Below are 23,557 nucleotides of genomic sequence, written 5' to 3'. Positions count from 1 at the left end.
TGGACAAAAACTAATCAAGTTTTTTCACAATTAAACAGGATCCAATTAAGTTTTTGTTACGTTTACTCGTTGATGTCACTGACCTTGGTGGAGGTCTGCGCTCCTTTTGATTTTCGAAGTTGGTATCTTCTTCAGTGCAGCTCACATGACAAATGCTCCCATTCATCAAGCGCTGCAAACATTTTACGCTGCACTTTCTCAAACTTGTACTGTATCTCTGGTGGCGCATGTGCATCTTTAATGCGCCCATCCATCATTAAATATTCCCCTCGTACAAATTTAGCGCCGCGTTTGCATGAAGATTTATCCTCATCACGCGGCGGCTTGCCTCCGTCTGTGGAGCTAACTCTACTTAGCTCAAACGTGGTCAAAGCCATAACAGAGGCGGGACGTTGCGGAAGCTAAGAGAGGGGGGAAATACGCATGAAAGATCTCAACCAAGCCTCATCCACGTGTTACAGATTTGTATGTACATCCAGCAGCTATGCAATTATAAAATGATATTGCTGAATAGACAATATGTCTGATGTATTTCAGTCTGTCAAAATACGTATGTTGACAGACACGTATGATGGAGGATTCTCTGTCTGTGCAGCACGAGCACCTTTTTGTTACAGTCGGGTGCGTAATTGTGTCAATTTGGACATACTTTTTAAAATGTTTTTAGAGGGCTTTATTGCCGAAATAGAACAAATCGCCATTACTTGCATTGTTAACCAACTCTTGTCAGAAAAATTGTATGTAAATTATCAAAAAACTTTCCGTTCTCTGAGTTCCCAGTGAACAGACAAGAGGCTGTCTTTGTTGCACCAAGCCAAAGGCTTGTAAAATTCCACTGTGTACAATGGGAGGAGACGGGAGGGGTTATCTATTGCGATCCAAGCAGAGTAGTAGATTTTTGTAAAAAGCTTTTATAATTGTAAAGGACAATGTTTTATCAACTGATTGCAATAATTTAAATTTGTTTGAACTATTAAATGAACCAAAAATATGGCTTATTTTATCTTTGTGAAAATATTGGACACAGTGTTATTGTCCAGCTTATGAGATGTGATGCAAGTGTAAGCCACTGTGACACTTATGTTTATTTTCTTTCATTTTTATAAATGTTTAATGATAATGTCAATGAGGGATTTTTAATCACTGCTATGTTGAAATTGTAACTAATATTGATACTGTTGTTGATAATATTCATTTTTGTTTCACTACTTTTGGTTTGTTGTGTGTGGTGTTTGTGTCTCCTCTCAATTGCTCTGTTTATTGCACTTCTGAGTGTTGCTGGCTCGGGTTTGGTTTTGGAATTGGATTGCATTGTTATGGTATTGCTGTGTATTGTTTTGTTGGATTGATTAATTTAAAAAAAATAAAAATAAAAAAATAATTTTTAAATAATAAAAATTAGAAAAAAAATAGATTTTTTAAAAATGAGAATCGATTCTGAATCCCCCTAATATATATATATATATATATATATATATATATATATATATATATATATATATATATATATATATATATATATATATATATATATATATATATATATATATATATATATATATATATTTTTTTTTTTTTTTTTCCTTGCACACTAATTGACTGAAAGAGCACGCACTTGGTGCGATGATGTCATGTTATCGATGGGAAAATGCAAGACATGTGATGCCGAGCGCATATCATTATGTCAAGATAATGGCACTAGCATTTACTTCATTTAAGAATATTTTTCAACATATTGAGAAAAAAGGTCTCATATTTGTTTTTTCTATCAAGAAAAGTGCACTTGTTATTAGTGACAATATACTTATTTTAAGCTATTTTTGGGTTCATTGAGGTTAGCTAATTTGACTTGTTTTGGAAAGTCTTGACAAGCCGAATGTTCTTGTTTGGTTTAGTTTAGTCTTTATTTGAAGGGACAATGCACAGAAACATTAAGCTCACAGACAGATATGTTCTGTACCAGATTATAGCTAAATAGCTCATTTCCATCTGCAGCCCCTGGCTACCTAAATAAAAATCATGCAATAAAATTATGACAATAAAAACATACACTACCGTTCAAAAGTTTGGGGTCACATTGAAATGTCCTTATTTTCAATGAAGATAACTTTAAACTAGTCTTAACTTTACAGAAATACACTCTATACATTGCTAATGTGGTAAATGCCTATTCTAGCTTCAAATGTCTGGTTTTTGGTGCAATATCTACATAGGTGTATAGAGGCCCATTTCCAGCAACTATCACTCCAGTGTTCTAATGGTACAATGTGTTTGCTCATTGGCTCAGAAGGCTAATTGATGATTAGAAAACCCTTGTGCAATCATGTTCACACATCTGAAAACACTTTAGCTCGTTACAGAAGCTACAAAACTGACCTTCCTTGGAGCAGATTGACTTTCTGGAGCATCACATTTGTGGGGTCAATTAAACGCTCAAAATGGCCAGAAAAAGATAACTTTCATCTGAAACTCCACAGTCTATTCTTGTTCTTAGAAATGAAGGCTATTGCACAAAATTGTTTGGGTGACCCCAAACTTTTGAACAGTAGTGTACTATAGCATGTTTTTAAATGAAGAAAAGTCATAAAATGCCCTTTCATGTACACATACTTAATATACAATACAAGCACACCTCATTTACATCATCCCACAAAGACAATACATGCTTTTGTTCACATCTGTCATCATTTGTAAAAACAAGCATGATTTTAACAGACACACCTCACAATTTGCGATAAAAATGCTCTCATGGGTAAATATAATACACATTATGTTGATGTGTCAAACATATGCCCATCTTAGTGACCGTGTGAGCAGCTTTGATTGCTCCAAAGCCACCTTTTAACTTCAATTGTGAATGAAGAGTCATCTGTTAGACTTTTCAAGTTTGTTGTGAGGTCGTTCCATTCCTTTATGGCTTTATATGAAAAGGCTGATTGTGCAAAAGAGGTTTTACATCTGGGTACGCTACACCGCCCCCTGGTTCTATTGGCAGATCATTTTGCTTAGTTCAAGTAAAATACCCCTCACTTTTGTATTTTTTTTTTCTTGTTTTTGAACACTGACTTTTTGCAGTGCAGTATTACTCCTTGACAAAATACTGTCATAAAACAGGTTTTAACTTTGCTTATAGTGCTTCTAATCAGTCGCCCGCGTGAGAGATGAACCGGCCTCAATCATGGTGGACTACATTTTGACTCTGTAGTCCAGGGGTGTCCAAAGTGCGGCCCGGGGGCCGTTTGCGGCCCGCAGGTCATTTTTTAACGGCCCCGCGGCACATTCTAAAAATACGATTAAAAAAATAAAAAACATAAAAAGTGGTATAAAAGAGCAAACAGGTGAAATGTAACAAGAACATGTTGCAATGTTTACTCTAATAACACAAAGCTGCCATGCATGCTGTTTCTTTCTTTAAAAAATAATAATGCATCAAAATCAATGTCATTGTGAATTATTGACCCATTCAGAGCTCCAATTACATCACATTAAATATTCCACTTTGGAATATTTTTTGGGGAAAATATTTTGTGTCTGCCATATAAAAAACTAAGCTGTTTTGTTTAAAGAAGGTCCTAAAACGAACAAACAAAAAACATAAACAACAACAAAAGTTATAATTGACGGACAGATCTGAAGTTGATCTTGAGACTATTGTGTTAAAAGTTTTAAAAAAAGTATGATTTATTTTTTAATACTTTACTGAGCAGGACACTTTTGGATCCCCAATAATCTTAGTGGGACTTTTTTTTTTTAAGTGTCTTTTTAAGTTGCTCAAAAATAATAATGAATTCATGTTGTTATGAGTTATGCTATGAACTCCAATTATTATATAATCTCAAATATCCCACTTTAAAATGTTATTGGGGGAAAATATTGCATATTTTGTGTTTTTTCCATTAAAAAAACTGGGTTTTCTTTGACAAAAAGAGCATGCAACTTAAATCTTGAAAAAACACTTTATATTGACAGATAGACCTAATGTTGATCTGCAGATTTAGACCTTGAATAATAATAATAATACTAAATAATGACAAATTCTTTATATATTTTTTTACCTAAACCCTTTGGGGTCCCCAGGATCAAGCCTGAGTGGAGGCCTAAATGTACACTACCGTTCAAAAGTTTGGGGTCACCCAAACAATTTAGAGTTCGAGCCTTCATTTCTAAGAACAAGAATAGACTGTCAAGTTTCAGATGAAAGTTCTCTTTTTCTGGCCATTTTGAGCGTTTAATTGACCCCACAAATGTGATGCTCCAGAAACTCAATCTGCTCCAAGGAAGGTCAGTTGTGTAGCTTCTGTAACGAGCTAAAGTGTTTTCAGATGTGTGAACATGATTGCACAAGGGTTTTCTAATCATCAATTAGCCTTCTGAGCCAATGAGCAAACACATTGTACCATTAGAACACTGGAGTGATAGTTGCTGGAAATGGGCCTCTAGTAGATATTGCAGCAAAAAGCAGACATTTGCAGCTAGAATAGTCAATTAGCACATTAGCAATGTATAGAGTGTATTTCTTTCAAGTTAAGACTAGTTTAAAGTTATCTTCATTGAAAAGTACAGTGCTTTTCCTTAAAAAATAAGGACATTTACATGTGACCCCAAACTTTTGAACGGTAGTGTATATATTTTTTTAGGGATGTCCGATAATATCGGTATCGGTTTTTTTATTATCGGTATCGTTTTTTGTTGTTGTTTTTTTTGTTTTGTTTTTAATTAAATCCACATAAAAAACACAAGATACACTTACAATTAGTGCACCAAGCCAAAAAACCTCCCTCCCCCCATTTACACTCATTCACACAAAAGGGTTGTTTCTTTCTGTTATTAATATTCTGCTTCCTACATTATATATCAATATATATCAATACAGTCTGCAAGGGATACAGTCCGTAAGCACACATGATTGTGCGTGCTGCTGCTCCACTAATAGTACTAACCTTTAACAGTTAATGTTACTCATTTTCATTAATTACTAGTTTCTATGTATCTGTTTTTATATTGTTTTACTTTCTTTTTTATTCAAGAAAATGTTTTTAATTTATTTATCTTATTTTTTTTTATTTTTTTTTTTAAAAAAGTACCTTATCTTCACCATACCTGGTTGTCCAAATTAGGCATAATAATGTGTTAACTCCCCGACTGTATATATGGGTTGATATCGGTATCGGTAATTAAAGAGTTGGACAATATCGGAATATCGGATATCGGCAAAAAGCCATTATCGGACATCCCTATATTTTTTATACATATATTGTATTGTTTTTTAAAACAAAAAATATCAAAATGGCCGTGGCTTGCTTTGATATTTCAGCGTGCGGCCCTCAGTGGAAAAAGTTTGGACACCCCTGCTGTAGTAGTTGTACAGTAACAGAACAACAACAGACAACAACGTGGAATTGTTTGCGCTCTTAATTGCAGATTAAGCAGACAGCGAGTGCGTCCTGCAGATGAAAATGTCACTCCTCTGTCACTTTCCTCTCCCGTGAACACATCGGCCATTAGCGTCACGCTGAGCTCCTTGGAGCAAACGACTGTAGGGGGGCCCGCCCGCCATATGGCATCGGCGCGGCGGCAGTTTTGCGGAATTGAACAAACAGAGGAGATTTGCAAAAACAAAGCAGCGGGAGAGCGCGGTTAGACTGCAGTCGTCCGCGGAGGGTGACGAGGTTCCAAAGCGGCGGAGGGGATCACAAATGTACCTCCACCCTCCCCCAACCCCCACCCAGCGTTCTGCCTCTCCAGCTGTTTCTCTATGCTGATGATACTTTTTCCGAAATAATGGAGCGTTAACTCCGCCGAGTGATGAAGTGATGTTTTATTAATCACCGCCGGGACGCTCCTCTATTCTCTTCTTCCTCGCTGAGGTCAGTGCCGGCTTCAGAGAGCCTCTCCAGGAGGAATTCTCCCTTTATTTCCTAGGACACTTCAGAGGGGTCGAGAGGGGGGAAGAAGCCCCTTTCCATGTGCACACACACCAAAGAAAAAAAAATGCAAAAAGTCGGTTCCTGTCTTTCAGTCGCCTCATTTATTTTTCAGCAAACTTTACGGCTTGAAAGTTTCTGGGATTCTCACAGTGACTTTTGCGATAGATGCTGCAACGTAGCCGGGGCAGTTTTTAAAGTGGGTCCGACTCTGAGAATTGTTTCAACACAACTGGACGTGACAAGTGAGAGTGAGTGGGTGACACTGCAGAGTGGGGGAAAACTTTGAAATTACCTCCAAATCTACAAAGGTTGACTTTTTTTTCCCAGAGCTGTCACCATCTTGAACTCTAACTTATAATAATAATCCACCCCTGTACAATATCCTACCCTAATACTGTGCAATATTACCCTTCGAGTGCAATACCGACACTGATTGTTATTTATTACTCCGGTACTCTTGTCTTGTTCTGTATATTGTACAGTATTTTGTATTTCTATAGTGTTTTGTATATTCTATACAATTGCTTATTATTTTTATTGGATAGTAGTCTGTTTATTTCAATTGTTAGTTTTTTTTTCTTTTCTTTATTGCCTGTTGTGTAATTTATTTTATTTTATTATTTATTTATTTTTACCCCATATTTGTTCCCACTACCGCACTTTAAATTGGAGCCCTTAAAGGCCTACTGAAATGATTTTTTTTAAAATTTAAACGGGGATAACAGATCCATTCTATGTGGCATACTTGATCATTTCGCGATATTGCCATATTTTTGCTGAAAGGATTTAGTAGAGAAAATCGACGATAAAGTTTGCAACTTTTGGTCGCTGATCAAAAAAGCCTTGCCTGTACCGGAAGTAGCGTGACGTCACAGGTTGAAAGGCTCCTCACATTTCCCCATTGTTTTCAATGCAGCGAGAGCGATTCGGACCGAGAAAGCGACGATTACCCCATTAATTTGAGCGAGGATGAAATATTTGTGGATGAGGAACGTAAGAGTGAAGGACTAGAGTGCAGTGCAGGACGTATCTTTTTTCGCTCTGACCGTAACTTAGGTACAAGCTGGCTCATTGGATTCCACACTTTCTCCTTTTTCTATTGTGGATCACGGATTTGTATTTTAAACCACCTGGGATACTATATCCTCTTGAAAATGAGAGTCGAGAACGCGAAATGGACATTCACAGTGACTTTTATCCCCAGGACAATACATCGGCGAAGCACTTTAGCTACGGAGCTAACGTGATAGCATCGTGCGTAAATGCAGATGAAACAATAGAAATAAGCCCCTGACTGGAAGGATAGACAGCAGATCAACAATACTACTATCAGGAGACACCGAACCAAACACTGGACATGTAACTACACGGTTAATGCTGTGCCGCCTGTCGAAGCCTAGCAATGCTGTTGCTAACGACGCCATTGAAGCTAGCTTAGCTACGGGACCTCGTCAGAGCTATGATAAAAACATTAGTGCTCCACCTACGCCAGCCCTCATCTGCTCATCAACACCCGTGCTCACCTGCGTTCCAGCGATCGACGGCGCGACGAAGGACTTCACCCGATCAGCAATGCGGTCGGCGGCTAGCGTCGGATAGCGCGTCTGCTATCCAACTCAAAGTCCTCCTGGTTGTGTTGCTGCAGCCGGCCGCTAATACACCGATCCCACCTACAGCTTTCTTCTTTGCAGTCTCCATTGTTCATTAAACAAATTGCAAAAGATTCACCAACACAGATGTCCAGAATACTGTGGAATTTTACGATGAAAACAGAGCTTTTTGTATTGGATGTACCAATACTTCCGGTTCAACCATTGACGTCACGCGCAAACGTCATCATATCGAAACGTTTTCAGCCGGAAGTTTGCCGGGAAATGTAAAATGTCACTTTATAAGTTAACCCGGCCGTATTGGCATGTGTTGCAATGTTAAGATTTCATCATTGATATATAAACTATCAGACTGCGTGGTCGCTAGTAGTGGCTTTCAGTAGGCCTTTAATCTTGTTATATACAAATATAATGATGACAATAAAGTCCATTCTATTCTATTCCATTCTATTCTATTTTCTGTGACGGTGCCTTTTTATACAGAAAAGCACCAGTCTATAAAATCCGCTACACCTCCCTGATACCGAAGTACATGTCAAACTACTTCCATAACGTAAATGACCGCCATAACCACAACACCAGGGGGAGCTCCACTAACCACGTTAAACCCAGATTCCGATCTAACTAAGGTCTTAACTCATTCTCTTTCTATGCCACATCAATGTGGAATGCGCTCCCAACAGGTATAAAAGAAAGGGCATCTCTATCCTCCTTCAAAACCGCAATAAAACAACACCTCCAGGCAACTACAACCCTAGACTAACACCCTCCCCCCACCACATCCCACCTCCCCGGATTGTAAATAATCAAGTGTAAATAATCTACGGCATGTGCAATGTAAATTAGCATCAAGCTAACGCATTTTCAAAAGGGGAGCCTTACTTCTCCGTGTTTTCTATCGCAACACGGTAATAAGTAGTAACAATATCACTGATACTTGGTTAATGTTCAAGTCACAAAATGTAAATGGAGTATTTAGATGGTTATTTAGAGCCGTGTTTTTCAACCTTTTTTGAGCCAAGGCACATTTTTTGCGTTCCAAATATCCGGAGGCACACCACCAGCAGAAATCATTAACTCAGTTGACAGTAAAAAGTCGTTGTCGCAATTGTTGGATATGACTTTAAACCACAACCAACTATGTATCAATATAGCTCTTGTCTCAAAGTAGGTGTACTGTGGCATCACACCATTTTTTTGCTGTTTTCCTGTGTGTAGTGTTTTGGTTCTTGTCTGGCTTTTTTTCTTTTTTTCTTGGTATTTTCCTGTCTTCCTTTGAGCGATATTTCCCGCATCTACTTTGTTTTAGCAATCGAGAATACTTCAGTTGTTTTTATCCTTCTTTGTGGGGACATTGTTGATTGTCATGTCATGTTCGGATGTACATTGTGGACGCCGTCTTTGCTCCGCAGTAAGTCTTTGCTGTCGTCCAGCATTCTGTTTTTTGTTGACTTTGTAGCCAGTTCAGTTTTACTTTCGTTCTGCATAGCCTTCCCTTTTCTTAGGGGCACTCACCTTTTGTTTCTTTTCGGTTTAAGCATTAGACACTTTTTTTACCTGCACGCTGCCTCCCGCTGTTTCCGACATCTACAAAGCAATTAGCTACCGGCTGCCACCTACTGGTATGGAAGTGTATTACACGGTTACTCTGCCGAGCTCTAGACAGCACCGACACTCAACAACAACACATCATTTGCAGACTATAATTACTGGTTTGCAAAAAATACTTTTAACCCAAAATAAACTGATTTAGAGGTCTTTATGGTCGGAATAGAATACCTTCCATTGACTCCATTGTAGGCAGACTTTTGTTTGTTTATTTACGACAGGGGTCACCAACGCGGTGCCCGCGGGCACCAGGTAGCCCGTAAGGACCAGATGAGTAGCCCGCTGGCCTGTTCTAAAAATAGCTCAAATAGCAGCACTTACCAGTGAGCTGCCTCTATTTTTTAAATTGTATTTATTTACCAGCAAGCTGGTCTCGCTTTGCCCGACATTTTTAATTCTAAGAGAGACAAAACTCAAATAGAATTGGAAAATCCAAGAAAATATTTTAAAGACTTGGTCTTCACTTGTTTAAATAAATTCATTATTTTTTTTACTTTGCTTCTTATAACTTTCAGAAAGACAAATTTAGAGAAAAAAATCCAACCTTAAAAATGATTTTAGGATTTTTAAACACATATACCTTTTTACCTTTTAATTTCCTTCCACTTCTTTCCTGACAATTTAAATCAATGTTCAAGTAAATCTATTTTTTTTATTCTAAAGAATAATAAATACATTTTAATTTAATTCTTCATTTTAGCTTCTGTTTTTTCGACAAAGAATATTTGTGAAATATTTTTTCAAACTTATTATGATTAAAATTCAAAAAAATTATTCTGGCAAATCTAGAAAATCTGTAGAATAAATTCAAATCTTATTTCAAAGTCTTTTGAATTTCTTTTAAAAAAATTTGTTCTGGAAAATCTAGTAGAAATAATGATTTGTCTATGTTAGAAATATAGCTTGGTCCAATTTGTTATATATTCTAACAAAGTGCAGATTGCATTTTAACCTATTTAAAACATGTCATCAAAATTCTAAAATTAATCTTAATCAGGAAAAATTACTAATGATGTTCCATGAATTCTTTTTTTAATTTTTTCAAAAAGATTCGAATTAGCTAGTTTTTCTCTTCTTTTTTTCGGTAGAATTTTGAATTTTAAAGAGTCGAAATTGAAGATAAACTATGTTTCAAAATGTAATTGTCATTTTTTTTCGTGTTTTCTCCTCTTTTAAACCGTTCAATTAAGTGTAAATATCATTAATTATTAATAATAACATAGAGTTAAAGGTAAATTGAGAAAATTGGCTATTTCTGGCAATTTATTTAAGTGTGTATCAAACTGGTAGCCCTTCGCATTAATCACTACCCAAGAAGTAGCTCTTGCTTTCAAAAAGGTTGGTGACCCCTGATTTACGAGATAGAATGCATTAAAAAAAACATCCGTTTTGTTATCTGTCATAATGATTGTGAATAAGAGTCAAAATTCCAAAAAAGTGCCGTTCCCCTTTAAGTGTGTTATGGTAAAAGCAGGTTGACTGTTTGAGTTCACAGCACTTTGTCCACGACTGTGAACTTTAAATCATGAGCTGCTCTGATAGATTTGGGTTAGAGAGTCACACCCCTTCACCTTCTCCACGAGCACACCTCCATAAGTCAACTGCGGCGTAATAAAGCCTAATGTGGGAACATTACTAGAGTAGATCATGACAAATGACCTGCCGGATGGCGACCTGCAGCACTTTGGTTTTAGCTGGATTTGTTTTACAAGGTGAGTTATTATCATTATGGTTTGTTTTGTGCAGGAAACTGGCCAAGAAACGCAAAGAGACGCTGAACAGCACCCGCCAGGAGATGACGGTGATGGTTAACTCGATGGACAAGAGCTACACGGAGCAGGGCACCAACTGTGACGAGGCCCTTTCCTTCATGGACACGCACAACCACACGCTCAACACGCGCAGCGAGTGCGCGCTCACGCTCAACACGCGCAGCGAGTGCGCGCTCACGCTCAACGGCCGAGGTAAGCCGAAGCTCGTTTATTGCTTTAACTCCGCTTTTAGGATGGGGAACTGAATTAATCTTGCATGTATGAACTTCAAGTTTTCCTGTACATGCTGCAGTCTCCGTGTAACGGTACAGTGAGGAAGGGCGTATTTATTAGTGCAGGGGTCACCAACCTTTTTGAAAGCAAGAGCTACTTCTTGGGTAGTGATTAATGCGAAGGGCTACCAGTTTGATACACACTTCAATAAATTGCCAGAAATAGCCAATTTGCTCAATTTACCTTTAACTCTATGTTGTTATTAATAATTAATGATATTTACACTTAATTGAACGGTTTAAAAGAGGAGAAAATACGAAAAAAATGACAGTTAAATTTTGAAACATAGTTTATCTTCAATTTCGAGTCTTTAAAATTCAAAATTCAACCGAAAAAAAGAAGAGAAAAACTTAAAAAAGAATTTATGGAACATCATTAGTAATTTTTCCTGATCAAAATTAATTTTAGAATTTTGATGACATGTTTTAAATAGGTTAAAATCCAATCTACACTTTGTTAGAATATATAACAAATTGGACCAAGCTATATTTCTAACAAAGACAAATCATTATTTCTTCTAGATTTTCCAGAACAAAAATTTTAAAAGAAATTCAAAAGACTTTGAAATAAGATTTAAATTTGATTCTACAGATTTTCTAGATTTGCCAGAATAATTTTTTTGAATTTTAATCATAATAAGTTTGAAGAAATATTTCACAAATATTCTTCGTCGAAAAAACAGAAGCTAAAATGAAGAATTAAATTCAAATTTATGTATTATTCTTTACAATAAAAAAAAATAAATTTACTTGAACATTGATTTAAATTGTCAGGAAAGAAGAGGAAGGAATTTAAAAGGTAAAAAGGTATATGTGTTTAAAAATCCTAAAATCATTTTTAAGGTTGTATTTTTTCTCTAAAATTGTCTTTCTGAAAGTTATAGGAAGCAAAGTAAAAATGAATTTATTTAAACAAGTGAAGACCAAGTCTTTAAAATATTTTCTTGGATTTTCAAATTCTATTTGAGTTTTGTCTCTCTTAGAATTAAAAATGTCGGGCAAAGCGAGACCAGCTTGCTAGTAAATAAATACAATTTAAAAAATAGAGGCAGCTCACTGGTAAGTGCTGCTATTTGAGCTATTTTTAGAACAGGCCACCGGGCTACTCATCTGGTCCTTACGGGCTACCTGGTGCCCGCGGGCACCGCGTTGGTGACCCCTGTATTAGTGTGTGACGTGTGTAATTAAACCAAAATATGTATGGTGTACTGGACCACTGGTCACTGGATCGGGCCGCTGCAGAGTGTGAAGCGACTGGGACGGGACTCAGCACCTCCAAGTCCAAGTCCATGGTTCTCGCCCGGAAAAGGGTGGAGAGCCAGAGAGAGGAGACCCTGCCCCAAGTGGAGGAGTTCAAGTACCTCGGAGTCTTGTTCACGAGTGAGGGAAGAGTGGATGGTGAGATCGACAGGCGGATCGGTGCGGCGTCTTCAGTAATGCGGACGCTGTATCGATCCGTTGTGGTGAAGAAGGAGCTGAGCCGGAAGGCAAAGCTCTCAATTTACCGGTCGATCTACGTTCCCATCCTCACCTATGGTCATGCGCTTTGGGTTATGACCGAAATGAGCTTCCTCCGCCGGGTGGCGGGTCTCTCCCTTAGAGATAGGGTGAGAAGCTCTGCCATCCGGGGGGAGCTCGAAGTAAAGCCGCTGCTCCTCCACATCAAGAGGAGCCAGGATGCCAACTGAACGTCTCCCTATGGAGGTGTTTCGGGCACGTCCGACCGGTAGGAGGCCACGGGGAAGACCCAGGACACGTTGGGAAGACTATGTCTCCCGGCTGGCCTGGGAACGCCTCGGGATCCCCCGGGAGGAGCTAGACGAAATGGCTGGGGAGAGGGAAGTCTGGGTTTCCCCGCTTAGGCTGCTGCCCCTGCGACCCGACCTCGGATAAGGGATGGATGGATGGATGGATGTAGTGATTATTTGAGGAGTTTTACCAGGAGTTGTTGAAGGTGTGTGTTGAGCGAGGTGCGGACATCCAGGGAGGGCTAGGCAAGCTCGGAGGTCCAAGGACAGGCAGGTGGTCAGGGGCAGGAGCGAGGCGTCAAGTTCCGTGTTCAGGCGAGATGTTTCGAGATCCAGGAAGGCAGCCAGGGAACCAGAGGGAATTCGGGGAGACGAGACACACATCTCGAAACCAGGAAACGGAGGAATGGTGCTGGATGGCGACACAGGACACAAGACGATGAGCACAGAGTTAAAGTAAAGTTAAAGTACCAATGATTGTCACACACACACTAGGTGTGGTGAGATTTGTCCTCTGCATTTGACCCATCCCCTTGTTCACCCCCTGGGAGGTGAGGGAGGAATGGGCAGCAGCGGTGCCCACGCCCGGGAATCATTTTTGGTGATTCAACCCCCAATTCCAACCCTTGATGCTGAGTGCCAAGCAGGGAGGTAATGGGTCCCATTTTTTTTTTATAGTCTTTGGTATGACTCGGCCGAGGTTTGAACTCACAACCTACCGATCTCAGGGCGGACACTCTAACCACTAGGCCACTGAGTAGGTTAGAGGAGGGGAAACAGAGAGCGAGTAAATGCACATAGAGCTGGAGACGTGTAGGCTTACTGTACAGGAACAGGTAGCTAGGTTCTGGCCCTGGAACGCAGGTTGCGCTGGCTTAAGAAGCGTGGCGTCTCATCAGCGTCAGGTGTGCAGATTGTAGATTGGAAACCGCCGTGCTAGAGCGTGGCCACAGGAGGAGAGGAGCGCGCCAGCCAGCGCTCTGGCGATCGCGCAGAGGAATGCGCCCGCGCCGTGACACTCCGGCTGAAGTGATCTAGGGCCCTAACACTCTTGAATTCACAAAAAAAGCCAGACAAAGCCAGAGGGTGGTTTAGTCTGGGCATATGTGGACTAACTAGGGCGACAGATTCATGCCACTGTAGCTTTAAAATAAAACTCAATATTTGAAGAATATTGATGGAAAGAAAAACATTTCGGTTTAAAAAGTGGTGGGATGTATTAGAGCAGGGGTCTCCCACTCAATTTACCTGAGGGCTGCTGGAGGTACACTAGCGTTCAAAAGTTTGGGGTCACATGTAAATGTCCTTATTTTTGAAGGAAAAGCACTGTACTTTTCAATGAAGATAACTTGAAACTAGTCTTAACTTTACAGAAATACACTCTATGCATTGCTAATGTGGTAAATGACTATTCTAGCTGAAAATGTCTGCTTTTTGGTGCAATATCTACATAGGTGTATAGCATACTTGCCAACCCTCCCGTTTTTAGCGGGAGAATCCCGGTATTCAGCGCCTCTCCCGACAACCTCCCGGCAGAGATTTTCTCCCGACAAACTCCCGGTATTCAGCCGGAGCTGGGGGCCACGCCCCCTCCAGTTTAATGCGGACCTGAGACTGAGTGGGGACAGCCTGTTCTCACGTCCGCTTTCCCACAATATCAACAGCTTGCCTGCCCAATGAACGGAGAAGTTAAACAGGACAATACTGCCATCTAATGGATAGCCACCGGAACACTGAAATTCAAGTATTTTTTATTTTTTTCTATGTAAATAAAATAAATATATATATATATATATATATATATATATATATATATATATATATATATATATATAGCTAGAATTCACTGAAAGTCAAGTATTTCATATATATATATATATATATATATATATATATATATATATATATATATATATATATATGAAATATATATGAAATACTCGAGTTGGTGAATTCTAGCTGTAAATAACCACGCCCCCAACCACGCCCCCAAACACCCCCAACCAAACCCCACCCCCACCCCTTAACCCCCCCCCCCTCCCGATATGGGAGGTCTCAAGGTTGGCAAGTATGGTGTATAGAGGCCCATTTCCAGCAACTATCACTCCAGTGTTCTAATGGTACAATGTGTTTGCTCATTGGCTCAGAAGGCTAATTGATGATTAGAAAACCCTTGTGCAATCATGTTCACACATCTGAAAACACTTTAGCTCGTTACAGAAGCTACAAAACTGACCTTCCTTTGAGCAGATTGACTTTCTGGAGCATCACATTTGTGGGCTCAATTAAACGCTCAAAATGGCCAGAAAAAGAGAACTTTCATCTGAAACTCCACAGTCTATTCTTGTTCTTAGAAATGAAGGCTCGAACACAAAATTGTTTGGGTGACCCCAAACTTTTGAACGGTAGTGTAGTCTGCATGAAGCTGACCCACATCAAGTATTCACTCCAGAGTTTGGGTTCACCTATAAGACTTAAAAAAAAACAATCCCACCAGAAGCCATAAGACCCTGGGTCATCTAAGCCTAAAGTTGGTATTCTTACCAAAGCGGCAATGTTAAGTTAATAAAGTTAATTTCATCATTTGGGCATTGATGAAATTAGAGCCAGTTCATGTAAACTTGGACGTCAAAGTTTGTTTCTCAATGTCTAACCTCTGTGTTAGCCGGATATGTTCCACTGCCTCCAAGAAGGAAACCCACCAAACGTCGTCAATGATCACCTTTTCATTTCGCCCCTCGCGGGGTCAACTTAATCCTCTGTTGATGGGCAGCTGGGCTAAGTCTGTGCCCGGGGCTCGACCCCGCCATAATCACACTCCCGAGCATCAGATTAAAAAATGCACGGTGGCCTCCTTGGACCGCCACCCCTGCCGGGCGCGAGCCACCCAATGATGCGCTGACCTTGATTAACTGTCTGCTGCATATGGCCTGTCTTGATTTAAGATGGGAGCCCATTACTTCTCGGCCTAACAGCGAAATGCCCTCAATAGTGTACCCGAAGATGGCGGTGAACTTAAATGACGGTGCCATTTGGGCTTAAAACGTGACGGATCAGACGCTCGTCTGGTAACAACCCTGCACGGCTCACAGACCTTTTTGTTGTGGCGCAGAGGGCCCATATGGACTTAGCAGTAATACTTTTAAGAAGACATTAAACATATTGACGCCATCCTGTTTATTTTGTGCTTAATCTCCTTTTAAATCCACACGATCATTTGACAGTTAGTGTTGCATCTTCGCCCACTTCCTAAAATGAGTTTGTAATCACAAACAATCCTCGACAGGGCAAAGCTATATCTTAAATTGACGCTTTCAAATAACCTTTCAAGGCTTTTCACCCTTTTTACAACGCTGTGTCGCCTCCTAGGTGATGCATTGGTACTGCAATGCAAGACACATCAGTGCTCGCTTTAAATTCTCTCTTTTCCAGAATAATTGACTTGGTTTTGTGCAAAAACTGCTCCTAATTTTTTTGTACTTCAAGTAACATTTTGTGTCTTTCTAACAAAATATTGAATTTCTAAAGTCATGTCAGCCATTTTTGTAGATTTTTGTATTTTTTATTGTTGGGGCTTGTTTTGAGATGTACACATTCTTGTATTTGTTACCGTCTGAAGTGAAGTGTGAATTACATTTACAGTTGGAACTTCACAAGTAAAAGGTCACAGTTTCACAAGAAAAACTTGGAATTTTGGCGGTATTATAATAAAAGTCGTAATTTTACTCAACGAAAGTCCAAATTTTTACAAGAAAAACTGAACATTTGTGCGATATTTTGATAAAAGTTGGAATTTTACTCAAAAACAGTCGCAGTTTTACAAGAAAAGCTTAACATTTGGGCAAGTCTATGAAAAGAGTCGTAATTTTACTCGACAAAAGTCTAAAAAATTTTAGGAAAACTTAAACATTTCGGGAATATTATAATAATAATCTGAATTTTACTTGGCAAAAAATGTCACTATTTTACGAGAACAACAATAAGATTGGCAATATTGTGATAAAAGTCAGAATTGTATATGACAAATGTCACCATTTTGCATTAAAAAGTAGTCGTTTTACAAAAAGTAATAATTTTACGAGAAAATATAATTATATAAAACAATAAAATATAATTGTTCCCAATTTTACAAGAAAAAGGTCAACACATTGTGAGGAAAAGACTGCTTTTAGTTAATTTATTAATATTTTTTGTTTGTAATTGGTTTTTAATCTTCATTATTTACTTCAAGTTTTGACAGTATGTCTCTACATACATTTTTATTTTATTTTGTCAATTAATTTTGGCCAAAGGGGCGCACTTCAAATTCTTACACACACTTGTTATTTCATATGTTGGCCAGAGGGGAAGCACTTCACATTTTTACAAACACTTGTTATTTCATATGTTGACCAGAGGGGGAGCACTTTTAAAATCCGACACACAATTTTCATATTTAATATTGTGATAAAAGTCAGAATTGTATATGACAAATTTCAATATTTTTGCATTAAAAAGTAATCGTTTTATATAAAGTAATAATTTTACGAGAAAATATTGCAATAATACAGAAACAGAAAGAATATTTAAGAAATTGTTCCCAATTTTATAAGAAAAAAGTCAACACATTGTGAGGAAAAGACTGCTTGTAGTTAAATTATTTTTATTTTTTGTTTGTAATTGTTTTTTAATCTTCATTATTTACTTCAAGTTATGACAGTATGTCTCTATATACTTATTTATTTTATTTTTTTAATTAATTTTGGCCAAAGGGGGCGGATTTCAATTTCTTACACACACTTGTTATTTCATATGTTGGCCAGAGGGGGAGCACTTCAAATTTTTACACGCACTTCTTATTTCATATGTTGACCAGAGGAGGAGCACTTTCAAAATCGACACACAATTTTAAAATTTAATATTGTGATAAAAGTCAGATTTTTATATGACAGATGTCAATATTTTGCATTAAAAAGTAGTCGTTTTACATAAAGTAATAATTTTACGATTAAGTATTGCAGAAACAGAAAGAATATGAGAAATTGTTCCCAATTTTATAAGAAAAAAGTCAACACATTGTGAGGAAAAGACTGCTTGTAGCTCATTTATTTTTATTTTTTGTTTGTAATTGGTTTTTAATCTTCATTATTTACTTCAAGTTTTGACAGTATGTCTCTACATACATATTTATTTAATTTTTTCAATTAATTTTGGCCAAAGGGGGCACATTTCAATTCCTTACACACACTTGTTATTTCATATGTTGGCCAGAGGGGGAGCACTTCAAATTTTTACACACACTTGTTATTTCATATGTTTACACAAAGTAATAATTTTACGAGAAAACATTGCAATATTACAGAAACAGAAAGAATATGAGAAATTGTTCCCAATTTTATAAGACAAAAGTCGACACGTTGTGAGAAAAAGACTGATTTTAGTTGTATATATATTTTTTTTTTGTAATTGGTTTTTAATCTTCATTATTTACTTCAAGTTATTACAATATGTCATTATATACATATTGATTTTATTTGTTTAATTAATTTTGGCCAAAGGGGGTGCATTTCAATTTCTTACACACACTTGTTGTTTCATATGTTGACCAGAGGGGGAGCACGTTTAAAACCGACACGCCGTCAATTTGAAGGCCGTAGTGTGTGAATGTGAGTGTGAATGTTGTCTGTCTATCTGTGTTGGCCCTGCGATGAGGTGGCGACTTGTCCAGGGTGTACCCCGCCTTCCGCCCGATTGTAGCTGAGATAGGCTCCAGCGCCCCCCGCGACCCCGAAGGGAATAAGCGGTAGAAAAATGGATGGATGGATGGATTATTTACTTCATGTTATTACAATATGTCATCATATACATATTGATTTTATTTTTTTAATTAACTTTGACAAAGGGGGCGCATTTCAATTTCTTACACACACTTCTTATTACATATGTTGACCAGAGGGGGAGCACTTTTAAAACCGACACACAGTCAGTTTGAAAGATCCCTAATTTGGATAGACTTCACCACCGGGGGTGCAAATGAGACATTCTTTATTAGATGCGATGGTTTTCTGTATTGGGACCATGATTTATGTCCTAACTTGTTCACACCTCCTCATATGGAAGGTACTTTACCTTGTTGATGTCTCAAGAAGGGTAGAAATGCAAGAACAGCCAGCTTGTGTTCAAACTAATGCTTTATTTTGTATTTTTCTACTAAAGCAACCAAAAAGGTTGTTTGATAGTAAAGACATTTGTGTTGACCAATGATCATGTTTCAATGTTTTAATTGAGCATGTGACACACAAGGAAATAGTGTGCCAATTTTGAACTGCTTGAATTCAAAACTGTCCTTTCCAGTGACGCAAAACAACTTTTAAAGTTGAGCTTTGTGTGTTTTCTTCCAGCTGGGTCCTCTCCTTTGTCCTTCACGCTGCCAAAAGCCAACACCCTCAACACCTCCATCCCCACCAGCGCCTTCTACCCAGGTAACCTCACTCAAAACCTGCTAATTACTCCGTTTTTTTTCCTGCTATTTCACACATGATCATTACAATGAAACTTCTTAAATTTCCTTATGAAAATATAAGAAACAAAGATCAAGTGGTCTGGAACAATGTTAGATAGGCCTCCTCTCTTCCTGTTTCGAAATCGCTCTTAAAAACACACTTTTTATTCCCTGGCCTTTAACACTCTGTGATCTCCATCCTGCTATGGCGTCCCATAATGCACCTGCTGTGAACCTGTTCCTCCTTCTATCTCCTAAGTGTTTGTTCTTTTTTTTTATCGTGTTGTGTTTGCTGGTTTTTCTCGTGTTATCTTTTAACCTGCCTATTGTACAGCACTTTGGCTACCCCTGTGATACATTTTCAAATGTGCTTTATAATTCAAGTTGATTTCATTTGAACTGTTCCAGAGTCCAACTGTGGACATAATAAAACCTATACCAGGGGTCGGCAACCCAAAACGTTGAAAGAGCCATATTGGACCCAAAAAAACAAAAAAAAATCTGTCTGGAGCCGCAAAAACTTAAAGGCCTACTGAAATGATTTTTTTTTATTTAAACGGGAATAGCAGATCCATTCTATGTGTCATACTTGATCATTTCGCGATATTGCCATATTTTTGCTGAAAGGATTTAGTAGAGAAAATCGACGATAAAGTTCGCAACTTTTGCTCACTGATAAAAAAAAGCCTTGCCTGTAGCGGAAGTAGCGTGACGTCACAGGAGCTAGTATTCCTCACAATTCCCCGTTGTTTACAATGGAGTGAGAGAGATTCGGACCGAGAAAGTGATGATTACCCCATTAATTTGAGCGAGGATGAAAGATTCGTAGATGAGGAACGTTACAGTGAAGGACTTGAGAGGCAGTGATGGACGTATCTTTTTTCGCTCTGAGCGTAACTTAGGTACAAGCTGGCTCATTGGATTCCACACTCTCTCCTTTTTCTATTGTGGATCACGGATTTGTATTTTAAACCACCTGGGATACTATATCCTCTTGAAAATGAGAGTCGAGAACGCTAAATGGACATTCACAGTGACTGAACATGTAAATACACGATTAATAATTCAGCTTTGCGAAGCTAAAAAAAATAGAAGCTAACCTAGCTACGTAGCCAACGTGATAGCAGCAGTCTCAAATGCAGATAGAAACTAAATTAAAAAAAAACCTGACTGGATGGATGGACAGAAGACCAATAATACTATTAAACCATGAACATGTAAATACACGATTAATAATATTCCGCTTGGCGAAGCTAAAAAAACAGAAGCTAACCTAGCTGCGTAGCCAACGCGATAGCATCAGTCTCAAATGCAGATAGAAACTAAATAAAAAAAACCCTGACTGGATGGATAGACAGAAGATCAATAATACTATTATACCATGAACATGTAAATACACGATTAATAATATTCCGCTTGGCGAAGCTAAAAAAAACAGAAGCTAACCTAGCTGCGTAGCCAACGCGATAGCATCAGTCTCAAATGCAGATAGAAACTAAATAAAAAAAAACCTGACTGGAAGGATAGACAGAAGATCAATAATACTATTAAACCATGAACATGTAAATACACGGTTAATAATATTCCGCTTGGCGAAGCTAAAAAAACAGAAGATAACCTAGCTGCGTAGCCAACGTGATAGCATCAGTCTCAAATGCAGATAGAAACTAAATTAAAAAAACCCTGACTGGATGGATAGACAGAAGATCAATAATACTATTAAACCATGAACATGTAAATACACGGTTAATAATATTCCGCTTGGCGAAGCTAAAAAAAACAGAAGCTAACCTAGCTGCGTAGCCAACGCGATAGCATCAGTCTCAAATGCAGATAGAAACTAAATAAAAAAAACCCTGACTGGATGGATAGACAGAAGATCAATAATACTATTAAACCATGAACTTGTAAATACACGATTAATAATATTCTGCTTGGCGAAGCTAAAAAAACAGAAGCTAACCTAGCTGCGTAGCCAACGCGATAGCATCAGTCTCAAATGCAGATAGAAACTAAATTAAAAAAACCCTGACTGGATGGATAGACAGAAGACCAATAATACTATTAAACCATGAACATGTAATTACACGATTAATAATATTCCGCTTGGCGAAGCTAAAAAAACAGAAGCTAACCTAGCTGCGTAGCTAACGCGATAGCGCCAGTCTCAAATGCAGATAGAAACTAAATTTAAAAAAAACCTGACTGGATGGATAGACAGAAGACCAATAATACTATTAAACCATGAACATGTAAATACACGATTAATAATATTCCGCTTGGCGAAGCTAAAAAAACAGAAGCTAACCTAGCTGCGTAGCTAACGCGATAGCGCCAGTCTCAAATGCAGATAGAAACTAAATTAAAAAAAAACCTGACTGGATGGATAGACAGAAGACCAATAATACTATTAAACCATGAACATGTAAATACACGATTAATAATATTCCGCTTGGCGAAGCTAAAAAAATAGAAGCTAACCTAGCTGCGTAGCCAACGCGATAGCATCAGTCTCAAATGCAGATAGAAACTAAATAAAAAAAAACCTGACTGGATGGATAGACAGAAGATCAATAATACTATTAAACCATGAACATGTAAATACACGATTAATAATATTCCACTTGGCGAAGCTAAAAAAACAGAAGCTAACCTAGCTGCGTAGCTAACTTAGATGCGGCGGCGGGCGTTGTAGCTTTTGACGACACCCCGGCCGCCATCAGAGTCTGCAAGAAACATATATTTCCCCAAAGTTACGTACGTCACATGCACATATCGACACGCACGTACGGGCAAGCGATCAAATGTTTGGAATCCAAAGCTGTACTCACCGTAGTGCGTCTGCTATCCTGCTCAAAACACAACACAACCTCCTGGTGTTGGTGTTGCTGTAGTCCGCTGCTCCACCGGCTCCAACTTTCTTATTTGCAGTCTCCATTGTCCATTAAACAAATTGCTCAATCGCTTTATTAACAAGCGGTAACTGGTTGTAGTTCAAAAAGTAACGCACACACATACACGAGCTGCTGTTAGCCAAAAGTCACGATCACACACACTCAAGTTCTCCGCCAACTCACTCGCGCATGCGCGTTCCCCAAACCCTTAAAGACAGTACACTGTGTGCAGGGGCTCTAGCTTGGTGGATGGCTGCGTCCAATAAAGTCACAAAGTTGCAACAAACCGCCGGCCTTGTCATTCACCCTCAGCTGTAAAGACCCACTTCTGGGTAAAGTGAAGGTTTTTAGCCCCGAACTACATAGGCCCTAGAGGAACGTCTCCCCTGCGCCCCTCAACTACGGTCTGGGAGACCCCAACCCCCCCGCCCCACCCACACAAAGCACGCCTTTTATTTTCCTTGTGACACAGAAGGACGACACTGCAGCGCTCCAATAAAACACACTCAGATCTTCTGTTTCTAGCCGATACTACATAAAAAATAACGTAAAATAACGCAGTAACGCATCATGTAGTAACGGTAACTGAGTTACTGAATATAAAAAATAACGCGTTAGATTACTAGTTACCGCCGAAACTAAGGGCGTCACAGTAACGTGTTACTGTAACAAGTCACTCTTCATAATAAATCCAGCTAGTGTTGTCTCATATGCAGAGGTGGGTAGAGTAGCCAGAAATGGTACTCAATTAAGAGTACTGTTACTTTAGAGTTTTATTACTCAAGTAAAAGTAAGGAGTAGTCACCCAAATATTTACTTGAGTAAAAGTAAAAAGTATGTTGTGAAAAAACTACTCAAGTACTGAGTAACTGATGAGTAACCTGTTCGTTTAATGATGACGGCAACAAATAATGCACAAAAATATAAAAATAGCAATGAGCAAATTCAGAGCCAGGAATATCTCCTAAGCAACTAAAACAATAATATATATTTAATTATAATACATTAACATTAAAAAAAAAAATTAGGCAAATTGAGCCACAATAACTTAACAGCACCATAGACTCAGTAGGCAGAGATTACAAAGGAAAATAACAAGTTAGCCTTTACGCAAACCATAAACTGATAGGTGTGGGCTGCACCTGGGAACACACTGTGCACTTCTGATTGCTGTTTCTATGCATGCGTGTGTATGTGTGCAACTGTGTGTGTGTGTGTGTGTGTGTGTGTGTGTGTGTGTGTGTG

General features: G+C 38.4%; 1 protein-coding gene across 6 annotated transcripts in view; it reads left to right on the top strand.

Moving 5' to 3' along the window:
- LOC133631183 (receptor-type tyrosine-protein phosphatase mu-like) overlaps positions 1-23,557 on the top strand; it is a 578,559-nt gene that overhangs the window by 414,178 nt on the left and 140,824 nt on the right. For all 6 annotated transcript variants that reach the window (XM_062023331.1, XM_062023329.1, XM_062023328.1 and 3 more), the window contains 2 exons: positions 10,892-11,109; positions 19,318-19,398. In XM_062023331.1, the coding sequence (XP_061879315.1) occupies positions 10,892-11,109; positions 19,318-19,398 (299 nt within the window). The remainder of the gene's footprint in view (positions 1-10,891; positions 11,110-19,317; positions 19,399-23,557) is intronic.

The sequence above is a fragment of the Entelurus aequoreus genome, linkage group LG16 (assembly GCF_033978785.1).
Source record: "Entelurus aequoreus isolate RoL-2023_Sb linkage group LG16, RoL_Eaeq_v1.1, whole genome shotgun sequence".
Lineage (NCBI taxonomy): Eukaryota > Metazoa > Chordata > Actinopteri > Syngnathiformes > Syngnathidae > Entelurus > Entelurus aequoreus.
The sequence above is the reverse complement of the archived record's forward strand: the minus strand, read 5'-3'. Positions and strand labels throughout refer to the sequence as shown.